General features: G+C 40.1%; 3 protein-coding genes across 6 annotated transcripts; 2 read left to right on the top strand and 1 right to left on the bottom strand.

Annotated features, from left to right (window-relative positions):
* Positions 1-172: 172 nt before the first annotated feature.
* bag1 (BCL2 associated athanogene 1) lies at positions 173-3418 on the top strand. The gene is made up of 7 exons (XM_026374040.2): positions 173-279; positions 1155-1283; positions 1369-1451; positions 1532-1645; positions 1736-1843; positions 1937-1999; positions 2088-3418. The coding sequence occupies exons 1-7, from the start codon at positions 243-245 to the stop codon at positions 2175-2177; spliced, it is 624 nt and encodes a 207-aa protein (XP_026229825.1). The 5' UTR covers positions 173-242; the 3' UTR covers positions 2178-3418.
* Positions 3419-5605, bottom strand: myl12.2 (myosin, light chain 12, genome duplicate 2). Of its 2 annotated transcripts, none has more exons than XM_026374048.1 (4): positions 5458-5605; positions 4715-4923; positions 4249-4410; positions 3419-3869 (listed from the first exon to the last, which is right to left on the bottom strand). In XM_026374048.1, exons 2-4 carry the CDS (start codon positions 4896-4898, stop codon positions 3697-3699), a joined length of 519 nt encoding a protein of 172 aa, XP_026229833.1. In that variant the 5' UTR covers positions 4899-4923; positions 5458-5605; the 3' UTR covers positions 3419-3696. The 2 variants fall into 2 exon arrangements, with proteins under 2 accessions (XP_026229833.1, XP_026229834.1); XM_026374049.1 differs by having other exon boundaries at positions 5407-5589.
* A 567-nt stretch (positions 5606-6172) lies between these two features.
* Positions 6173-23926, top strand: myom1a (myomesin 1a (skelemin)). 3 transcript variants are annotated; one of them, XM_026373927.1, is made up of 38 exons: positions 6173-6303; positions 7478-7762; positions 10171-10311; positions 10429-10615; positions 10743-10900; positions 11076-11168; positions 11316-11404; positions 11668-11712; positions 11833-11994; positions 12084-12245; positions 12811-12952; positions 13424-13623; positions 13708-13764; positions 13887-14011; positions 14275-14458; positions 14569-14743; positions 14969-15090; positions 16035-16231; positions 16396-16522; positions 16856-17040; positions 17185-17299; positions 17427-17583; positions 17692-17798; positions 17988-18032; positions 18270-18406; positions 18617-18761; positions 19045-19104; positions 19191-19258; positions 19356-19481; positions 20141-20224; positions 20496-20583; positions 20685-20723; positions 20914-21019; positions 21621-21784; positions 21905-21941; positions 22193-22215; positions 22545-22600; positions 22743-23926. In XM_026373927.1, the coding sequence occupies exons 2-38, from the start codon at positions 7530-7532 to the stop codon at positions 23007-23009; spliced, it is 4608 nt and encodes a 1535-aa protein (XP_026229712.1). In that variant the 5' UTR covers positions 6173-6303; positions 7478-7529; the 3' UTR covers positions 23010-23926. The 3 variants fall into 3 exon arrangements, with proteins under 3 accessions (XP_026229712.1, XP_026229713.1, XP_026229714.1); XM_026373928.1 differs by lacking the exon at positions 20141-20224; XM_026373929.1 differs by lacking the exons at positions 20496-20583; positions 20685-20723; positions 20914-21019; ... (3 more) ...; positions 22545-22600; positions 22743-23926 and adding an exon at positions 20325-20469.
* The last annotated feature ends 271 nt before the right edge of the window (positions 23927-24197 follow it).

Genomic DNA, 24197 nt, shown 5'->3' on the forward strand with positions numbered 1-24197 from the left:
ACTTTTGTCAATAATGTATTTTTTTAAACCCTCTGGTTATATCGCAGGTATAATATAATCAAGTTTTGCAGTTGCATATGTTGATAACAAATTTGAATGCACTGCGCTGAAAATAAAATAATTATTTTACAAAAATAAAAGTATGAGAACAACCGCTTCCTGTGTTTTTCCGGCGGAAGTAACGTTAGTTAGCATTTAGCATAGTTAGCTCTCCGGTTCATTTTGGTGCGCTAAAAACGAACATGTCCGGGCAGACGATAACAGTGACAGTTGCATACGGTAAAATTGTTTTGTATGATGTTACATATTAGTATCCAAATGTCTGACAGGAATCTAAGTTTACTAACCAGCGATAATCTGTCGATTAGCTAGGAGTGGATAGCTAACGGTAATGCTAACAGTGGTGTCTTCCTTATTGTACTCTACTTACTTTATCCTTAAATTACTTGATGAAACATTGTTCTCCAATTTATATATTACTCTCACATTTATCTGGCATATGTGCGAATGTGACATCCGATTATTTAGTCTATAGCTGCATATTTATCAAAGAACTGTAAGTTTATGTTGTTGGATTCTTATAAGACACTGTTGAGTTTGCGAACATTTGTATTGTCTTTTTGGTTATAACTCTGTTTTAATCGAATAAATCAAATCAGTTTTTGGTGTTCCCACCCTGAGAAGTACTGCTTTAGAGCAGCACCAGTTTTCAGTACTTGGCAGCAGGATCAGGGCTTTGTAGGGGCCAGACCAGCTGCTGCTGGACACTTGTTCTTCTTGTTACTAAGGATAGATGTTTATAACTTTGGCTGAATGTGTGTGGTTGTTGTCGTACATCATAGTTGGGGGATGAAACAATCTGTGAGCTGTCTGTGTTTTTCTTTAGCTTATATAAACAAAAGTAACATCTTTGCATTTTCTGCTGTTGGTTGGACGGGCCATTTAAAGATGTCACCTTTCAACTCTTGATGATAACAACCATTTTTGACTGTATAAAACATTTAATATACTATACTTTCATCAAGTTAGTAATGGAGTCTTCATTAAGAAGCTTTATTATGAGTCAAAACATCATTTATGCATTAGTAAGGGTAAAGAGTGAAAATGATAGTGTTCCAGAAAAGCTGTCTCAAAGCAAATTTCTGTTATGTCAGGAGCTGCTAAGCACAGCATCACAATAACGGGTCATGATGACGGTAAGAGTCTGACCGTCAAAGACCTGTCAGAGGCTCTCACTCAAGCTACTGGAGTTCCATCAGCATCACAGAAACTCATCTTCAAAGGTACTGTTGGTTTCTTCAACATTCAAATGAGCTTAAATATTATATGATTCACATAGTTGTGAACTTGCCTGATTCTTTTTCTCAGGTAAATCACTGAAGGACATGGAGGAGAGTCTGTCTAGCTATGGAATCAAAGAAGGCTGCAAACTCATGATGATTGGAAAGCGGGTAAGGTCTTTACCGTGTGTGTGATGTCATGGCTGTGTGACTTTAAATGTTGCCAAATACTGACAATAATCTACAAACAGAACAGTCCAGAGGAAGAAGCTGAACTGAAGAAGCTCAAAGACATTGAGAAATCGGTGGAACAGGCAGCGAAAAAACTGGAAAAAGTAGATGGGGAGTTGACCGGACTCAAGAATGTAAGCTTTCATTTATAGTTGTTATGCTCAGTATTATCCCTGCATTGATTTGTCTGGTTCTTCAATGTGTTTGTGTTCTGTTTTATTCAGGGCTTTCTGGCCAAAGACCTCCAGGCAGAGGCGCTGAGTAAACTAGACCACAGAGTAAAAATAGCAGCTGAGCAGTTCATGAAGATTCTGGAGCAGATAGATGCTATGGTAGTCTATTTTGGTTGAGTTGTTTGTTTTTAAGTGCATGCTGTATATTCATATGTCACATATGGCAAACTCTAAATTGCTCTCTTCTAACAGAGTCTCCCAGAAAATTTCAATGACTGCAGAACAAAGAAGAAAGGACTTGTAAAGACAGTGCAGGTAAACCAGCATTTCCAGTATTTGTCTTATTAAAAAACACTGAAAATAGAAAAATATTACCATTGAATATGATGTTTTCTGTCAATAGGATTTCCTGGCTCAGTGCGACAAGATCGAGGCCTGTATATCAGACCAACTATCAAAGATCCAGTCGAAAAATCTTGCCTTAGCAGATTAAAGCTACATATCCTGCATCATGTGCGATATATATTGCTCTGTGAGCATATGCAAAGTGTTTGAAAAGCTTCAGGTGTGAAGCAGATTCTATTTCTATTTATTGTCGGTGTGTTACGATTGAAAGAACAGAAGGAGGCTTGTAACTGATGCTCTGTATGTATGGGACATGTTCTCCAGGTTAAAGAGCCACATGAGTAACCAGACACTCTGAATCGTGGTACTTTATGCATATCCCTTTAATCTATCCAAAACCAGTGATCAGCTGAACAACCAAGGAATTTGTCAAAATTGTAATGATGATGTCTACAAAAACAAATTTTATCTTTAATGCACCAACTGGTGAGTGTTTCATGTGACAGTCTATACACACACGACCAAAAGCATGTGGACACCACATTACGCCAATGTGAATTGTTTAGAACACCAAATGAGCATTGGAGCAACAGGCTCCACCCTTCTGGAGAGGACTTTTTCACAGGTTTTTCAAAACTAGGCTGCTGAGATTTGTTACCATTGATCCACAAAACTGTAAGTGAAGTCAGGCACATATTGGATGGGACTAGGGCAGGTTTATTGGACCTTGATTTTGAAACAGGAACTAGCCATCCTCAGATAGTAGACCTGAAGTTAGCAACACTACTGTCTAACATATATTTGTATACTAATAGGCGGACACCAGACCTGCACTGATAGAAAACCTATTTGATGGCAGCTGCACCTGCTTGATGTTTTTGCAGACACTCATGGTAAATGTGCAAGCCTTTTTTAAAAACCTAAAAAATTTCAAGACCTTGATGACTGAGAATCACCACAGATGCATTTAAATAGAAGTGATCTCAAGCTGTTGTGATAGTGAATCCTAGAAATCATGTTTTTAAAGTAAATATGCCAAACACTTTCTTTTGTTTTTCACTTGATTTGTTGCATCGCATTGTTTTGTGCGATTATAAATTGAGTATCTTTTGGAGTTTAAGACATAAAACAGATAAAAAGCAAGTTCAGGTTAGAAACATGCAGATCAAAGTCCACTGTATGTGTTTGTATGTGTTTTAATGTTCAGCGTGTTGTGTTTAACTCACTGACTCATTCAGTGTGTTGCTTTGAAATTTGTGTGTACTGTGGAATTGAAATTTCTTTTACCATCACAAAGACTGACAGACAGTACATTAGATGTATTTTCCTTTGTTTTAAAACTTAAAAAGATTTTGAAAAATGAATAAATCATGAGTGAAAATAAAATGATTCAGATAACACGGTGTTTCAGTTTATTTCCAGCTGTATTTACGAGGTCATTACACACATCATCACTAACTTGTACAGATCCTTAGAGGTGTTATCACTTAAATGTGCAATTGACATATGGTCCAACAAGCAGCTTAAACAAATGACCTTCAGTAGTTTTTACCTCAATGTAGCTTTGTTGTGAGTCAAATTACAGGATGTAGCTCTTTTAACTTTGAGTGAAAACACACTAATAATACTTAAAAAAAAAAAAAAACGGTCCAGTGTTGCTTCTGTCTCTAATCATCTTTGTCCTTTGCACCGTGCTTTAAGATTCGTGTGAATGCTACATAGTTGAAGTTGCCTTTCTTGTCAATTGGGGCCTCACGGAAGAGCTCATCCACTTCCTCATCTGTAAACCTGTCGCCCATCGTAGTGAGCAGCTCCCGCAGGTGCTCCTCCTGGATCATACCTGTGGGCAAACATAGTAATTCTGATATATGTAAGCTCATAGCCACAGATATAACTATAAGTTGGTGACCAGAAATTTAGTAGAGATTAATTCAAAACCAGAATGTGGGACTTTTATAAGAATTAATGTCAAACATCGGTTCCACTTTTTTAAATGCAAGGATTTTTATTTTCAGTTTATCATATTAGTGCAACATAATTTCCTCCTTTGTCACTTTGTTTCATTGTTCACTTATTTAATCATTTTATATTATCTCAAATATTCAACTACAACGGGAATACAAACATATTTGTCATTTTCCATGATGCTGCCAACGTGACTTTGTTTAGGATGAAACATTGAATTAGTTAATTTGTGTCAGCCTTTACGTCTGTCTCACCTGTCCCCTCTTCGTCAAAGCAGGCAAAAGCGTTACGTATCACGTCTTCAGGATCTGTGCCGTTCAGTTTCTCCCCAAACATGGTCAGGAACATAGTAAAGTTAATTGGACCTGGCGCTTCATTCATCATGGTCTCCAGGTACTCTTCTGTGGGGTTCTTACCTGAAAAAAGAAACAGTGATGATGACTTGAATATACACTGATACCTATGGTTACAGCACACTGATTATATGACACAGGAGCTAAATATGTTTCAGCTGAGCATCTTTGTTTCTAATTTTATCAAATTACTACACAAAGTATTTTTTTTTGCAATAAGCAACTTGTTATATCAGTCTTAAATATAAGCAACAGTTTTAATAATAGAGTCTAAAGTGTTTCTGTTGTTACTGCCCCCATATTAAAAGGAACAAAACATTCTTCCTATCACTACTTAAACGTGTGTAATCAATCCCATTATATCTACCTAATGATGCCAACATGTCATGAAGGTCCTCTTTGTCGATGAAACCATCCCTATTTTGGTCAATCATGTTGAACGCCTCTTTGAACTCCTGGATTTGTGACTGATCAAACATAGCAAACACATTGGAGGTGGCGCGCTGAGGACGCTTCTTGGTGTTCTTCCCCTTGGCCCGTTTGCTCGACATGTTGGCTGCTGGTAGGTCCTCCCTCCTGTAGGCCAGATAATAGTAAAATTTTGACAATATGATTTTTTAAATGTATGTCAAGTGTATCTTGATAATAATAATATAATAATGGATAGTACACACCCCTACCACAGCAGTAAAGATGTACTTTATTATTATTTACTCATCCAGATTGAAATAAACCGGGTCTAGCTTTGATAAAACCACATTAACACTTATTGTTGTTTTTATCACACCATATTATGCTAATATTACCCTGCTACACATTACCTGACAACAGTCACTGGTCTTTGAATGGTTATTAATGTGTCACATTTGTTACCTACATAAGATCTGTAACATATATCTGCTACACTAAGTACTTTAGCGACCCTAAAATAACCAAACCCTTCCCCTCTTTGACTAACACAGGTAGCCGGATGTTGACCTAAATACCTGAGTGACCAGGCTAACATTAGCGAGCTAGCCGAGGTCAATTCACAACAAACATCAAATCTAATGAACTCACGATGTACAAGGCCGTAATTAGTGCTGGATGCATGAAAGATACACCTGATACCTTGGAAAAATCCGGAGGTTATTGATGAAGAGCGATGCTCACAGCTAGCAGAGGATCCACAGGAGGATGAAGGGAAGCATCAATGATTCACTTCCTCTTTCCCAAACTGACCAATCAGAGCCGAGCTGGAAGAAACCAACATCCAGGGATGGACCATGTGCAGCCAGACCTCATGATCAATGTTTGTTTTTTTTTACATCGGATGGGGTGAATTAGTTTAACAGTGATGTACGAGGATACTGGTGGGAACACGTTGTATTTCTACGCTATCATTACTAAACAGGTGCAGCTCCTGTGATCATATCTTTACATTCGTCTACAGCGGGTCTCACCACCAGGGGGCAGCAGCTACTGCGCACAGTCACACCTCCTGCAGCTGCTTGGTTGCGTTCTGCAGATCGATTCTCAAGTTGTAGCAACGTGTCTGCGATTTTGCACGACTTGAGGGGGTGTTGTGGTTCAGACAGGCCCCTATAGACGCCTCCTCATGGTAGTTTGTTTAATATTAATTAACGCCCGCACCCATGACTACACACCAGATTTCCCCCATAAACACTGTACACAGCAGGGGCCCAGGCCTAGGAGAGGCTCCTCAGCTCCCCCCCAGTCCTTCTCATGGTCTCATGGTCTAAATTTAAAACTGCCCCAGCCTTAAAAGGTCCTGACGGTGTCTTGTGCATTCTGCCGAGTGGCAGCATTATTTTTGCTCTGTGGACTGCCCTCCTGTCCACTGCCCCTCACCCTGCTGCTTCACCTGGATCCGCACTTTCTTTTGCTACTTTTGGAATAACACACACATTTTTTCTTATTTTCAGCTGTTGTTGGATTGGTGGAATTATTTTTGGGGTAAGTGGGCATTATATTTTAATAATGATTTGTTCAGTTTTTAGTACTTAGGTCTGTGTGTCATACTGAAAAAAAGTGTTACAGTCATCAATTGGGGGCACCAGGGCCTGACACCTGTTTCTAACCACTTTATTGATTTTTAAAAATATATTGTACTTTAATTTATTTGTTTTACTGCCCTTATACTAACAGGGTTTTTGATCATTATCATTGTGTTCTTGTAGATTAAACTGCATGTGTCACTGTGGTGGAAAATCAGTGAAGTTGACCTAATTTCATCAATTAACATTTGCTTGAACCAGAAACAACATTTGCTTATGGCTTCATGTTGTCTCTGGTCCTTAATGTGTAGTTTTCAGCTCATACAAATAGAGGCATACACTCACTGCAGTAGGTTGCTCATGACACAACCATCAGAAAATACATGTCTGTTGTCATAAACTCCATTACTAAGGTTTTGGTTACGCCATGATGGACCTTTACACATCAGAAGCTAATTGATGTTTTCAGTCAGTCTAACCTGAACCTTATCTGTAAGAATTAAACTATTATTTGATTTAATGATTTCTGAAAATACAAAGATTTGTTTATTCCAGTTTCCTAGGAGTGGATATCTACTTCTTTTCTATGAAAATAAACTGGAAACTTATGGGATTTGCTCTGTTACTTGGACAAACAAGTAATTTGAATATGACAACAGTGGTATTGGGAAATTATGAAGGGCGGTTGTAACTATTTCTTCACATTAAATGCTCAATGACTAATGAGTATTTATTACCAAGCACAATCATTTGTTTCGGTCTTATCATCCACACAACACTATAAGTGTAAAATTGCTATAATCAGCTAAAAGCTGGCAAATCAGTTATTTAGTTTTTCATCTGTGAAGGTGATTATAATTTAAATTCAGACATTATTTTTATGACCCAGAAAGCAAAGATGTAGATTAGTGAGAAATTGATGCTGCCAGAGTTTATGTACCATCTGCTGCTTCTTCATTTAACACAGTAGAAATTTAATCACAGCTAATGCTTCAAAAATCATAACACCATTTAAAAGCATAACTTTAACATTTGTTAGTTGTCTTTTCTTAATTCGCAATTACCCGCAATTAATACGATAACTCCCACTTCAGAAATCAATCTATTATATTAACGATGAGATTGATTTACAGAGTTGGTAAAGTAACCATCAGTCTGACATAAGTTGGTGGAGTTGCCCTCACGATGTCAGGATCAGTACAAGTGGTGCAGAAGCTGCAGGAGCAGCATCAGCTGCAGCAGCACCATCAGCTGCAGCAGCACCATCAGTTGCAGCAGCACCATCAGCTGCAGCAGCACCATCAGCTGCAGCAGCACCATCACCAGCAGCAGCGTCGCTATGAGAGCAGTTATCACCTGAGCACCAAATCGTCTGTTAGCAAGCAGTCATTCTCTACTTACAAGACCAGCAGCCATCGGTAAGAGGGTGGGAGTGATGCAGATGTGTTGGTATCTGAAAACTGTAAAATAAAAATGAGGCTGTCTTTGATGTAACCTGCCACTTCCATAACCTGGGAGGTTATGAACACATTTATGCGGATCTCTTTCAAATATTCAACACTGTACCTCTGGGTCTGGTGTGAAGTCTGTTCAGGAGAGAATAACACGCAGCTCAGAGAGTTTAAATGAGAGCTGGTGCTGCCTCTCTCCTAGTCATCATCCACCCATGGATATTCATCTTTTATGATGTCAGGGTTTGTATTTTTTATAAAATTATAGGTTTTTCACATCAAAGCTGTTGTAAAACACCCTGTGTTTATATCTTATGGAGCAGGTTCCAGACGAGTCTCAGGTGTTTTAATGTTTGCCCATTGCCCCATCTATATATGCACTTGATACACAGTGGTTGTGCACTAATCACATAGTTGGTGGTCAAGCCCTCAGTCCTCCAGACCACATGTGAATATGGAACAGGTTTCCCCTGGTGTGTGTTCCTCAGTAATAAATTGCTTCGAATTAAGACATCTGCCAAATTACTGAATGTAAATTAAATGTTAAGATGCAAGTGAGCTTTATTAATGCTGACCAATAGTCGTTTTTTACAAATGTGTGACCTAAAATCTAAAATAATAATGATGAGATTGTTACTGGATCAAACATTTAGTTAAATCAGTTGAATCTCAACTTCTCATTTCTGTCTAGTTCAGTTTCTAAATCAACACTGCTGTAATGTTGAATTACTCAATCTACACATGTTTGGATAAAATAATTTTTATCATCGTGAAGTTTGAAGCTTATTAAAATGTATTGTAACATGTCACAATATGAGATTGATTTGAAAAAACAATTTTTTTTTCACCTTATAAAATTTAGCTTGGACTTTATTTGGAATATTATGAGACACGTTGACACAGTTTGGTGATATTTTACAGACAAAATGGTGAATTAATCGACTACGAATATAACATGCAGTTTAGCAGTTTATAATCCAGGAAACATCAACAAAATTTGCAAAGGGCATTAATCCAGTGATTTCTACTGGTGACCTGGTGAAGCTTCATTTGTATGCTCATCAAATCCACCATAAGGGTTCACTGAAAGGGAAAGGGATCATGCCCATTACAAATAAACTAAGTACTGCACTGGATACCAGAATCAGCTTTACTCTCATACAGTAAATGGATGAGTGGTTCCTTTGTCCTGCTGCAGGGCTCATTGTACATGTTGGAACAGCGATAGCTTTCTAAATGGGGTCAGGGAAGGAATTTCAGCTGTAGTGAATGGCTGCCAGCTATATTAATGGAGAGCGAAGCTATTTCTGTAGACGCAACATGAGCTGTGGCCGCTGGTCCAACTGTAAAGACACTGTATGGAAGTCATGAAATCGTAAACTGTCTTGCACTAGTTTCTAAAGATGTTGAACATTTGCCAGTCAGGTAGGTTAGCAGGTACAGTCCTCCTAGGAGATCTGTGCCCACTCCTAGGCCTAGTTTCCAGTTTGTAATTGTATCACTTAAACTTAGCATTGACACATCCTGTGGATCCACAGACTGTAAGGAAGGAAATGATTTCATCACCGCTGAAACTTTTTATACCTTTATGACATTCTGAATCAAAGACGTCCTCTTTGCAAACCCGGTGAGTCAGCAGTAGACACAACTTGCACAAGATTCTCTGCATCTCTCTCTTCATTCAACCCCTTCCACTGACTCGATCCCACCTCGCTGCTGAACAGAGTTTATCAAAGCCATTCTCTGCCACTACTCCTCCAGGCTGACTGAACACATTAGCACAGCTCTGGCAGAGATTACAAGAGAAAGCGGGTCTTTAACATTAACCTTTCCTTCCTGCTGCGTATCCACCAGTTCCGGCTCCATTTATAAACCCAGCTGACAATAGGGCGGCCTGAGAGGCTGATACGTAAATGAGTCAGAGTGTAATATGGGTCAAGGTCCCAGAGGGTGGACAAAAATACATCTTTCTTTTCTGAGTAACTGGACTATAGCATAGCCTCCTCTGAGTGTGTCTCTTTATGTAAACATTATAGTTATTCAAATATAATCCACTTTAGAAATGCACAGAGGCAGTATGGTTCATGTTGACTATTTTTAAATCACACTTTCTTCCATTGTTTAGGTAGCTTTCATTGATTTTCTTTCCATTATAGGAATTATATTTCACCTAGTTTACACCCTCAATTCACACAGACATCATAATCTACATGAAAGCAAAATGTCTGCAAGGGTGTTTTATGGTAAAGGTCTGTGGCAGCTGCCATTGAATTGTTGATTGTATGAAAAGTGTTACCGTCTGTGTGTATTGCACCATAAACTCTGTTTGCTGTCCGTCTATGTTTCTAATGTGATTGTTGTCTGCTCTCTCAAAGTGTGAAAACCTCTGTGAAGACAGAGAAGGTGCAGCAGGAGCTCAAACTAAGCCCACTACCTAAGAGAGCCAAACGCACCTATCTGGCAATGGACAAGGACAAAGAAGTTATCGGCTATGTTATTCCTGTATTTAGAGCCAAGTGAGTGAGGAATTAGTGTAAAAACCACTGATGATGTACTGCACATCTGTATTACTAACACACAACACACTTTCCTCTTCTGACATGTTTGTTTGTTTGTGTGTTTTTGTGTTCCAGTCATGATGTGGTTCGGGGCCTGATGGAGGCTCAGGAGGAGGATGTCACAGAAGAGGGGATTAACTATGTAGCCATGAGAAACCTGTTTGTCAGAGAGGCCAGGGAGGCTCTGGATGTTAAAGTGGAGAAGAAAACCAGAACAAAGTATGTTAGAGAGTCTGCTGAACGCCTGGAAGTGAACAGGACGGTAAATCCAATCCCTTCCTTAGTGAATGGAGAAGTTCATGTCCATTTCAAATGATCAAATCTCTCACAAAGCCTACAGCTACTCCTGCACCAAAGTCTGACTCTGGTTTCAATCTTATGTTATATAGATGGATGAGTGGGCAGAGTTCCGCAAGAAAATGAACCCAGACAACCTGACGCACCGTCCAGAGTTTATTGTCAAGCCCCGTGGACAAACCGTATGGGAGGGCAAGACTGTCAAGCTGCACTGCACCGTGGCCGGATGGCCCAAACCCAAGATTGCCTGGTAAGATGTGATCCACGTTCACTGGTCCCTACCTTCTTTGAGTCAGCTGATGAGAGCTGAGCTGAGCTGAGAGTCATTTGTTTGCCATAGAGTAGTTTCCATCCAAAGCTCTCATCGTCATCTCATCGAGTTTGTAACAGTAGATATAAACTGCTGCCTTTCTGCTGTCTTCAAGGTACAAAAACAATGTGCTTATTGATGCCAAGGCCCACCCTGAGAAATACACAGTCGAGAGCAATTACAACATGCACTCCCTGGAGATCAAGAAGTAGGTAATCATTCAGCTCACACTGCATGGCCTCGCTTAGAAATAATGACATATACTCGAGATGAATTTTACCCCGAACTGACGATTTAAAGTGGAAAAATACTTGTATGCTGGTAATTCATCGTGTCTGCTTATTTTATTTTTCAGCTGTGATTTCTTCGACACTGCCCAGTATCACATCTCCGCCCTCAATGTGAAAGGGGAGTCTTCCTGTGTGGCAACTATTGTTGTCAAAAGTAGGTAACTCTCTCAGATTAATGTCCCTTTTTCCTTGAGGTAATGTAGTGGTTTAAAGTAGTGCCACTACTCTATAGATACAGTTATGTATAGTAGATTGTTTTTCCACTGTGAAACAGCATCAGTGAAACGTGTTTGGCTGCAGGAGAGTCTTCCAGCTCTTTTCCCCTAGTGGATGCTATTTTAGTGGTGTTACATGTGTACTGCAAAACTCTCCTGTCAAGATTAAAACCAGGTTACTGACTGATCTATTTGTTTTTAGGGTTCCAAGAGGATGAAGAATCCGTCCCACTTGATTCTAAACCACGTATGTCACTTTGCACAGGAAGATTATTTTAAAAAATAATTTAAGACACAATTAGGTGCTTTCAAGGGCAGGGATTACATTTGAAAACATGGGTTTTTAAGTTTTCTTTCTTCTGCACAGATGGTTTTTGTGCTGAGCATGGCGTGACCTTTGAGACCACCATCATTGACAAGTTTGAAGTCGCCTTTGGCAGCGAGGGGGAGACACTGAGTTTGGGCTGTACTGTCATCATTTTCCCAACTGTGAAGAGATACCAGCCTGACGTTGTGTGGTACAGAAACTGTAAGTAAAAAAATGAAATTGATGTGTAATATATTTTTATCTTTTTGTTTACCATTATAACAATTAATCCAGTCGACTTCACCCATCAGCTGTGCCGCTGAAGCCCTCAAAATGGGTGCACACCCACTGGTCTGGGGAACGTGCCACACTGACTCTTGTCCACCTCAACAAGGAAGATGAGGGCCTGTACACACTGCGCATCAACACCAAATCTGGCTTTGAGACCTACTCAGCCTATGTGTTTGTCAGAGGTAAAGGAAATTTCAACAGCTGGTGAATTAACTAGGACTATTGAAATGTTGCTCTTTAGTTCTGCATTACATTGAAAACTATTCATCTGCGAAGTCGCTGATCATGAAGTGTGCTAAATTGTAGGTGTTTCAACAGGAAAAGTAAAGCAAAATATTACTGACTACGTCACACACAGATGTGATACATGTAGGGAACTGTTCAATTCTTTTGTGTGGCTTAAAGCTCATTCTGAGGTGTTTGGTTTCCTCTGACGAATGTTGTGCTATATCTGTCTGCATGTCGGAAAAGTCACCACAGAGGGTGTGCTCTGAACTAAATACAGCAGGTTTATGAAGAAGAGACAAACTTCACAATCCCTAATGTAAAGGTGCAAAGATATAAACTACATTATCATGGTTAGTTTCTGTTACACATACTGTACTGTGAGGTTGTGAGTAGGCTCAGAAAATTGAAACTGAGTATGTAATGGAGATCGGCCGGATTTAGAAGCAGCACTACATACTACAAGTGTGTGTGTGTGCGTGTGTGTATTTGGATATATGTGTGTACATCTTGCTATGCCAGATGCCGAAGTGGAGGTAGAGGGTGTTCCTGTTGCCCCCCTGGATGTGCGCTGTCATGATGCAAATAAGGATTATGTGGTGGTGACCTGGAAGCAACCAGCGGTGGAGGGCAGCAGCGCCATTTTGGGATACTACATTGACAGGTTGGTCAGCTCACTTTACAATATTTTGTCCATTTATTATCCAGAGAAACTATTATTCGGTCTGGCTATGATATAATCCTACAAACTGGATATTGAACAGTCAAACTGCTCTTATTGACATTTTGCTCCTGTATAGAATAAATCATTCTTAAGGCACCTGGCACTCTCCCAGATTTTCCCACTGAACTGTCATCTTGATAGAAAAATGTTATTTTCCAGAAAACTGAAACACCTACATACGTTCATACCTACCTGCAGATGTCAATCATTCTGTTACTGTGTGGGCAGTAACAGACAAATGAAATCACTGCACATACTGGATATCGCATGCTATGCAATATTATTATATTGTATGCTATGCAGTACATAGTAGTATTGCGGTGAAAATGCTATTACTAAAACTAATACTATTGATTCATTGTGCAAAAGTGAATTGTTGTGAGATTAACATTTTTTTGTGCATGTTGGCAGGTGTGAGGTGGGTACCCACCACTGGGCTCAGTGTAATGACAACCCAGTGAAGTACGCCCGCTTCCCTGTCACCGGGCTGGTGGAGGGGCGTTCTTACATTTTCAGAGTGCGGGCCGTGAACAGCGCCGGCGTCAGCCGTCCATCACGTGTTTCTGAGCCTGTGGTTGCTATGGATCCCTCTGACAGAGCCCGCCTTAGAGGTATGGAGCACAGACAGTCTGAGATGCTGCCACATTACAGCAATTACAGTTTTAATGTAGTTGTTAAAAATGTTTTGTCAACAGCTGGACCCTCAGCTCCCTGGACAGGAATGATTAAATTCACAGAGGAGGAGCCCACTGGTAGGATCACATCACTGTAGAAGGATGAAATATATTAAGCAGCCATGATATTAGACAATTTTAATTCACCTCTTTGTATTTAATTAATATATGATTCCTTTTAAATCCACTCTGCTCTGCAGTTGGCGTGGTCCCTGGAGAACCAAGTGATGTAATGGTTACTGAGGCAACCAAGAGCTATGTGGTGCTCGCCTGGAAGCCTCCGGTCCAGAGAGGTCATGAAGGAGTCATGTACTACATTGAGAAGGTGAGGGGAAATGGATAACCGTGTCTTGTAGAGCAGAAACACTTCAGTAAACGGCCAGTGGAATAAGTGCAAATGTTTTCATAATTCACATTTGTCTCAGCTTAGGCTTCGAGCTGTTGAATATCTTCTATTAGTTGGAATCTCTCAAGTAATATTGTTTGGCAATTTGATCTAAGCTAATAAATAAATAAAATGACATTGGAGCAGCATCACTGACTACTGCTGTCATGCTGTCTTCTGTGTGTGTTCTTTGTCAACCTCAGTGTATGTCAGGGACAGACACCTGGCAGAGAGTGAACACTGCTATGCCCGTCAAGTCTCCCCGCTTTGCCCTGTTTGACCTGGCAGAGGGAAAATCCTACAGCTTCCGCGTGCGTTGCTGCAACTCCGCGGGTGTGGGTGAGCCTTCTGTGTCCACAGGAGAAATCACTGTCGCAGATAAACTGGGTGAGCCAGATATATCAGTGCAGCTGCTGCATACAGATTTCCTCCCCATGGCTCTGTTAGTACTATTCATTCCTTTCTTCTTATCTTCTTGCAACCTGCTTTCCCAACAGATCTGCCCTCTGCTCCAGGCAACCCGGTGGCTACCAGGAACACTGACACCTCAGTGGTTGTCTCCTGGGGGGCCTCTAAGGGTGTCACACAACTGGTTGGCTACTATATAGACTGTAGTGTTGTGGGCACTGATGTCTGGATGCCTTGCAACAACAAACCTGTCAAACAAACCAGGTAGTTATATAATACATGAAAAAGAGCACACTTACAATTTATCATTTGTAAGATTAAGGATTTGTGACTTTATATTTATATATCAAACTGTTTTGCTTCAAGCTTGTAAAGTCTCCAATGCTGCTTGAGTAATCATTGTTTTACAGTTCAGTAGCTCTTACTCCTGCTCCTCCAAAAAGTTTATTTGCAATAAGACTCTTTTCCTTTTGTTTTCACTATGTTCAGGTTCGTGTGCCATGGTCTGACCACTGGGGTAAACTACGTGTTCAGGATAAAGGCGGTCAACGCTGCTGGCTACAGCCAGAGTTCCCCCAATTCTGATGCAGTGGTTGTGAAAGCTGCCATCTGTGAGTGCCCTCATCAAAACTCCTTTCCTGTATTCACTTTGCCTGTAGCATGCAAGCCATTCTGTTTCCCTCAGCTCGTGCCTGCCAGCTTTTTAAAAACATTTATTTATCCAGGCGGCGACTGCTGTGCGTGTTTTGCAGAAAGATCTGCTTTAAATTCATAAAGTAGGGACACAGTGACGCACAAGACCAGCAGCTCTCTGCTCTTTGCCAGTGAGCAGTGAGATCCTCCTAGCTCATCTTTGTTCACAAACCTTAACATTCACCACTCCTTCTCATTTTCTTACCAAAAATCTTAGTTACCTCACAAACCTTCTCTAAGAGTTTGCTCTGGTGCAGCTGGCTGCTCAAACACCATCTTCATCTGCAGCTAAATACCTATTATCCTACTCCTGTTATCTTCATTTTCATCAAGTGGGTTAATTGCATGTGCCTCTCTCTGCTCATCACTAATACTGGATTTCATCATATTCTCTATTCCTTCGTTTATTTTTCATTAAATAACAAATTAAATTATGTTTTACAATTACTTTAGGTAGGCGTTCCTTTCTGTAAAGATTTGATTTTGCTAGAGTTCTGTTTTGCTAATAGATAACTCTTCAGGCGTGCTTCTTGGTGCACGGCCAAGGCGAAGGTTAAAGCATTGTGTTCCTAAAGAGCATGAGCCTAATGAGCATCTCGTCTGGCTTCAGAGGCGTTCTTAGCGTCAAAGTGCTACCCATGAGTGTAAGTACTTTATTGGTTACAGTTACCCTAAAAAGGTGTGTTGCTTGTGTGCACAGAGCATGCAGCATGTTCAACACTAATGGTTGCTAAAATGTGTGCAATATTTGGACAATGACAGGACGTTAAAATATTACAAATATGAAATCACGTAAAGGACTGAATTTTGAAAATTGACCTTTTTCTCTTTCAATAAATAAATACATTTACTCTCTTTGTAGCTGTCCCTGGAAAACCCACTGGTGTGACCCTGCTGGAGGCAGTTAAGGACTACATGGTGCTGGGCTGGACTGAGCCTGCTAATAATGGAGGTGCTGATATCAGGGGCTACTTTGTGGACTACAGGACCGTGAAGGGCAACATTGTCGGAAAATGGCATGAAATGAACCTCAAAGCATTGACTACAACCACTTTTAAAGTAAGTCCGTCCACTAAGTTTACGGTGAAAATGTCATGATGAAATTATTTTGGAAAAGGATCAGAAATGAAAATGTGATCTGTGTTTATCTAATATGTTTTTTTTTTCTTTTTGCGAGTCATTTTTTAAGTCATTTCTCATTATCTGCATCTGTTTTTCTTTAGGCTGAGAACCTGAAAGAGAACGTCTTTTACGAGTTCCAGGTGCGTGCTGTGAATATGGCAGGTGTGAGCAAAGGCTCTGTGCCCAGTGCACCTCTGGAGTGCAAGGAGTGGACCATTACTGTGCCAGGTATAGGACAATGTTAAACATAAGTCACAAAGTCAACACAGCATTTATATCAAGTGTGTTATCACATTAAAGTGACATATTTTATGAATATCATTAAAAAATGCAACCTGCAATGCATCTCTATTTATAGAGATAAAAATGAACTTATGGAATTACGTTTAATCTTATGAATCATAACATATAGAAATATAAACACCTTTTACTTTGATTGCTCAATGTCTGGTAAAAAGGATGCATATATTTCTATATGGGAAATAATCATTATTTTAAAAACAATTCTCTATCCAACCCAGTGAAGTACATACTAAACTTCCATCCCTCTGTCCTTCCAAGGTGCTCCTGTTGGTCTTCATGTGCTGGAGGTCCGGGACACCTCTGTCGTGGTCCTGTGGGAGCCACCTCTTTTTGATGGCCGGAGTCCTGTCAATGGATACTATTTGGATATCAAGGAGGCCTCTGCTGGAGAGGAGGGCTGGAAGGCTGTCCATGAGAAGACCAACAAGATGAAATATATGAAGGTACCGTATATTTTAGAATGTGGCTTGAACAACGTCCTTACTGCATGTACCGAACATTAAGCGGAATAAGAGCATGAAATAATGGCTAAAGTGTTGTTTTGTTTTTAACTGTCTCTCCATCCGACTTCTCATGTGCCTTTTCAGGTGACTGGGCTCAAGGCTGGAACATCCTACGTCTTCCGTGTGCGTGCTCAAAATATTGCAGGAGTTGGAAAGCCCTCTGCAACTTTAGGTCCAATCCTGGCCCAGACTCGCCCTGGTGAGTGTGATTGTGATTAAAGCAATAAATTGACTGATAAATCTTTGCTACTCTATTCTAAGTGAAGAACTGAAGTCTCTGATGCTGGCAATACACACACAATAACCATTTACTCTCCATTCCTCAGGTACCAAAGACATTTATGTGGATGTTGATGATGATGGCGTCATCTCTATGGTGTTTGAATGCTCTGAGATGAAGGAAGGCTCTGAGTTTGTTTGGTCCAAGAACTACCAGGCTATCACAGACACCTCACGTCTGACTATTACCCATGAACGGGGCAAGTAAGTATCATACAGTATGTGTTTCTAGATTCCCATGCAACCTTCTGGGACCTAAACCTTTCCTAATTCCTCTTTCCTCACCTTGTCCCCACATGTCCTCATCTCCAGATCAAGAGCCATCTTCAACAGTCCTTCTCTGGACGATCTGGGCACCTTCTCCTGTGTGGTGACCAACACTGACGGCATCTCATCCAGCTACACACTCACAGAGGAGGGTGAGTCTGCCCACACTCTTGGCATCTCTGCTCATGTCCGCTTGAAACTTGAGCAGACATCATTGCTGCATCAAATCGACCTTTGTTACAAGAATAAAACATTCAACTAGTAGCGGCAGGAATGATTTTGGTAAAGGGGTTTGCAACGGTCAGGAATTTCAGCATTTTGCTGTTGTTGTTGTTTGACAGGTCTCAAGCGTCTTCTGGACATCAGCCATGACCACAAATTCCCTGGTGAGTGTCCCACCTTGATGAAGATAATAATAACGCCAATTCCACATTTTCTATTTGGCTTAAAGATTTTCTTTATTATGTGTCAGAAGCAGCTGTTTTGGAGATATGCTTTGTGAATTATCACTTAATTCAGCAAATACAGTGTACAAGTGTGGCTTTGTGTAGTATAGTGTTGTTGTTTACCTCACCCCATACATATATAATTATAGCAATTATAGAGAATATGGTGCTCTCCAGTTATTCCCTTTAAGAATGAAATGGCCATGGAGTTGCTCGAAAAGGGTCGCGTGCGATTCTGGACCCAGGTGGAGAAGTGCACGTCTGCCTGCCAAGTGGACTATGTCTTTAACGATGTCATCATTACTCAGGGAAAGGTAGGAATCAAATCTAACTTGTCTATTTTAGTCATTTCGTCCCATATTGACTGGAGCTTGGACAAGGCAGATTTCACTGCCTTGCTGTATTTACTGTACATAAGGATCTTATTATCTTCTCATATAATGTAGTTCATCCACTAACTAATCACGCTCTTACAACAAAGACTTAATTAAAGTTAAAGTTTCTTAATTTTTTATTGCTTCCAGAAATACACAATGAACTTCGACAAGTCTACCGGCATCATTGAAATGTTCATGGATTCTCTGGAGGTCACTGATGAGGGAACTTTCACCTTTAACCTTGTAGATGGCAAGGCTAAGGGTACAACCAGTCTGGTGCTTATTGGAGATGGTGAGACCTCAAATGCAATTTTAATTTTTTTGCTTCCTTATTGCCAGAATATTCACATCAAAATACGGACTAGACAACCCACCATCAGCATTTTTGTTATGTCGCATATTAAGAGATTTGCTTTGCAGCGTTGGATTTGCTGCAGTTAAACTTTGTGTCCATTGAGGGGCAGCAGAAGACAACCTTTCCTTTACTACTATGTCTGTTGCAGATGAAAAGTATTACATTACAAAGACCTAAGAGTCTCATATTTCATATTTACACTTTCTTTGGCATTGTCCAGAATTCAGAGAGCTCCAAAAGAAATCAGAATTTGCAAGGGCAGAATGGGTCAGGAAACAAGGTAAGAGTTTGCTTTGCAACTTTAAAGCCAAGTATGTAGTAACAATACTAAAGTATGTTTCTCTAATTATCTTCCATTGATTGCAGGTCCTCACTTTGTTGAGTACCTTGACTTCACTGTTACACCACAATGTGATGTGTTGTTGAAATGCAAGGTAAGAAAAATAACTATAAATATATAATTGGAGCATCATGAATCATTACAGTTTAAGAAACACAACTTAATCCTGTCTTCCTGCTTTTTCTCCACAGATAGGAAATGTCAGACCAGAGACTGAGATCACCTGGTCTAAAGACAGCATCGAAATTGCAGAGGATGATGAGGATGCTAAGAAAATCGAGCGAAAGGATGGAGATCTGACCTTTAATATCGGAAAGGTCAGCCCATTAGGCGCATGCCGTATTTTGTGAAAAGTTGTGAGGTTATGAGTAAATAGCTAAAAGCTGTGCTTCTGATGCAGCTATGCTTGCACTGTACAGCTAGACTAGACACTACTCTGCCAACCACCCCTCTCTGACACACAGAATCATAAATGATAAAAAATGTTTAAAAAAAAAAACCCTCCTCCTCCAGCTGGAGTGCTGCTGGAGTCAGCACGTCAGCTAGTGGTCCCTGGGAATCAGAGTAGACATTCTCTGTATTACTGAATTTAACCTTAGATTATTTTTTCTAATATAAAATGTTTTGCCATTATTGCTGTCATCCTATTCAACATTTATGACCATATTGTGTCCATGCAGTCTATGGTTGATCTGTGTGATTCCCATTCATCCATTTCATTTTTAACACTATGTTCAATTTAACTTCTCTGGCCAACTTACTGGAAAGCTGTGAGCATATTAATCTGCTAATTCAGTCAGTGTTGGTGCCAGTGAAGTTACTTTGATGTATCAGGGTACCATTCCATTGACATTTCATTAATATTACTCGCCTAGAGAGGGTTGGTGTCATTGCATGAGCTCAGGAGAGGTGGCCTGTTCATCGCCACTCCTGTCATTTGCACTTGCATTAACTGGCTTATCTGTCTAATTTACAGTGGGTTATTAAGCAGGAGAAACAGAAAGAAAAAGAAGGAAAAAAGCCAGCTGCAGACGAAGTTCCCTCGCCGCCAAAACCCAAAGTCTGGACATAATCGTTGCTGCCATAAGTTGACGCCGACAATTTCTTCATGTGTCCTCCTCGTCTTACCTTTTTCTGTGTTTTCCTTTTATCGCCTGCAGCATCACAGGCAGGAGAAAAGCTTGGCTTTTCCGGCTAGTTGGTCTCTGTCTGGCTGTTCTACTCTCTGTTATCTGTCCTAAGAATTACACTGTATTTCCTCTTTATTTGAGATATAAGGGCTTTTATTGTTATCTCAAAGATAGTAAAGTTGCTCTTCCTGTAAATTCTAGATCTCCAAAAAGGATGCAGGTATTTATGAGGTCTTCCTGAGTGATGATAGAGGCAAAGATAAGAGCACCTTCAATCTGACAGACGCAGGTAAAGTCTCATTTCAATTTACTGTATGAAAAAGTGGAAATAAGTGCTATTGGTTTTATCAGTGAATGTGAGCTGAACTGCTGTTCTCAACCTTTCCCCAGGATACCAAGCTGTAATGAATGAGCTGTTCAGGGTTATTGGTGAGTCATTAAACTTCACACTTACTAAGCAGTAATGAAGCACCACACTTAAAAAAACCACAGGAAGACACAGAGAGTGCTTATGTACAATGTGTTCCCTCAGCGTGAACTACTATTGAGACTTTATTTTACATTGTGAACCATTAAACTGTAGTTTCTATGAGTTCTTATTTTTATTTTTTTCCCTCAGCCAACTCTTCTAGTGAAATCCAAGTCACCAGTACTGAACACGGCATCATCCTCTACTCCATGGTCACACATTACAATGAGGACCTCCGTGTTGGTTGGCTCCACAAGTACGTAGAACTGAGCTTTCTTGATACCATACTGATTCCACACTGATGATGTTAAAAGCATCAACATTAAATGTCACATATTGCCCAAAGATTTCAAATACAACAGAAAGACACTGATGCGGAAGGGAAGGAAGAAGAAAACATCAAATGTACTGGCACTCTTGTTTCAACAATAAACTGTTTTTCAGCTTTCTAGCAAAAACGCAGCAGAGGTTGTTGAGTCTGTCAAATCCGGTGGAAGTTTGTTCCAAACGTGTGATACACAGGCTGAGTATCACACGAAGGAAACTAACCTTTCTTTCCTGGTATGATGCAGTTACCTCTGTTAGCAGCACCTGCTTGTGTTTTTTAGTTTTATATAATCTAGTATGGCATCTGCACATGTTATTAAATGAAGTGCCACAACAATAAAACATAAAATCCCACCACCTGCTAGTGATACAGGTCACGTGTATGAGGTCTCGCATTTTGTTGCATTACACGGATGATTGTGCACGTCATTAGGATCGAGTGCAGCCCCTGCTTTCCTGCTTTGAATCTGGATTTTCGTCACTCTTGATCGTCTCACTGAATCTTTTTATGATCCCCATTTCCTCATCAGAGATGCTAAGATTGCTGCCTCAGAGAGAGTCAAGTCTGGAGTCACTGGAGAGCAACTTTGGCTGAAGATCAATGAGCCCACTGAGAAGGACAAAGGGAAATACACCATGGACATTTTTGATGGCAAGGACGGAGTGAAGCGAGTGTTTGACCTGACTGGCAAGGGTGAGTGAAAGCTTGAAAGTCAAAAGGAGAAAGATTTAAAAGATGAAAAAGTTGTGTCCCATTAACTCTGTTAGCTATTTTTGCACACGCAATAAGTTGATGTTTTCTTTTCTGGTGCAGCATGGGAACAGGCATTTGAAGAATTCCAGAGGCTCAAGTACGTAAACAAACTCATCCGACTTGATCCTTGTGCTGTGTAATTCTGTATTTCTGTCTAAAGAGGATGTTTACACAAATAAATAGTAACAGTCGTCACAAAGCTTTAAATAGATTCTATGTACTTCGTAACCCCCTTTCAGAATCCCTCAAAATACATTTCCTGGCATTGTAGGGCTAGGAAAAGACATTTTCTGACTATGATATCATTCCAAGATGCTGCTGACTCTGTCTGTCTCCTTCCTTCCGTAGGGCGGCAGCAATTGCAGAGAGAAGTAAGTAGTTATTTATTCTCTGATGGCTTCCTAAAGACGTCACTCTATGAAATTACATAACTTATATATAGAAGCTACCTCTGTTGTAATACAATCTCTAACTTATCTTGAGGCATAATATTAAAATCTTATTCATAAAAAGAGGCTGAAAAAAAGGATTAGAAGAAAGGAAATTTCCATTGAATATATATTTAAAGCAAATATGTTTATGAGGGCTTGTGACCAGTTTGAAAGTCAGAGTCAGGTTTATGTTGGGTTGTACTGAGGCAAAGTTAAATGAATGATGGTTGATGTTTGCGACTTGGCTCACTCTTTTATTTCTTGTTCAGACCGTGCACGTGTTGTTGGAGGCTTGCCAGATGTGGTTGCAATCCAAGAGGGCAAGGTAAATAGTTAGATTGACTTGTGTATACACTGTTTCACCATCCACTTTCTTTTTCCACAATAACAATTCCCCTGAACTCTGAACTATCCAGTTTTGTATGTCACACATCAAATGCCAAATGCAGCTTTCTTCTCCTCCTTAGTCCCTGAACCTGACTGGCAATGTCTGGGGTGATCCTGCACCTGAGGTGTCCTGGACAAAGAATGAAAAGGCGCTGGTATCTGACGAACACCTCATGCTCAAGTTTGAGCATGGGAAGTTTGCCAGCATCACAATCACCGCCGTCACCACCTCTGACTCTGGCAAATACGCTCTCCTGGTCAAGAACAAGTACGGTGCAGAGGCCGGCGAGTTCACCGTCAGTGTCTACAACCCAGAGGATGAGGAGAAAGAGGAGAAGAAAGACTAAAGGATGATGGAGTGCTGTGAATTAAAGGGGTGAAGATAAACGACTGGGCTTTCTCCAAAGCATTTTACCCCGGCACATGCCGGTGCACCAAAGCAGTTTAAATAAATAATCAGTACAGCTGCTTTCTCCTGCGTCTTTCATGTGCTGGGCTAAAGAGCTTTGGGCATTGCTTGTCAAGGAAGCAAACAATGATTGTGATGAAAGGGAATACTTGTGTGTTTGTAGCTGCTTGACATGTTTCCTGTTAATTATGGCCACTATCAGCAATTAATGTTGTGTATGTTATTGAAAAAAACAACAACAAAAAAAACAGCAAAAGCAAAACATTAAAGTTTTAAAGTATTATACAATATTACATTTGGGTAACCTTTGACCTCTCAAAAAACACCACCTTTAGGTTTATGTACTGTAAAAATAAAGGCAAAAAGTATGTCATGAACATTTTATCAACTATTTGTGTTGTGCTGCGAGATATTGGAAAATGTGTCAGTGGATATGGCACTGGTTCCACTGATAAGCTCCCTGGCTTTATGAAGTACCGGTATGTTTAACTTGTACTGTGTGCATGTATTGTATGTTACACACATTTTGTTTGCAAGCTACAAATGTCAGTCATTGCAGCAGTTAGTAGGAGTGGTGGCGCGTTGAAAGAGTGTGAGCGTGACAACACACATGTGAATGTCTAAACTGGTTCATTCAGCAGTAGTACAGGAATAATTGGCATATGTTTGGAGGTCTTTCGCAATAACTAATTTAATGAGGATTAGGTACTGTCGGAAAAATGGTGTTGAAAAGAGGGAAGAATGTTGTTTTTCAGGTACAACAGAAGGAAAACATGCAGATGAACTGCCCTGCAGTATTTGGTCTGAGACTATAGTCTAATAAACATGTTCCAGGGACTACTCCTGGTAAAGATGCACCTGCTTTAGAGTTTCCCTTTGTCCTTAAATGATCTTCCATAAACAGGACTTTATTGAAGACAGATTTTAAAAAACTGTGTTTGGAGGATTAATGGCGACCCAACACATATCCCCCCCTCAGTGAAACCTATGGGCCCTGTATAAAATGAGTGTTATTGGTTCTTGTTTAGTTTAGTTAAAAGATGATCACAAACATACAGAAAAAGAAAAACCACATAGAAACACTAAATTATTTTGAAAAAGTACCAAAAAGACAAAACACACAAAC

The sequence above is a fragment of the Anabas testudineus genome, chromosome 17, assembly GCF_900324465.2.
Source record: "Anabas testudineus chromosome 17, fAnaTes1.2, whole genome shotgun sequence".
NCBI lineage: Eukaryota > Metazoa > Chordata > Actinopteri > Anabantiformes > Anabantidae > Anabas > Anabas testudineus.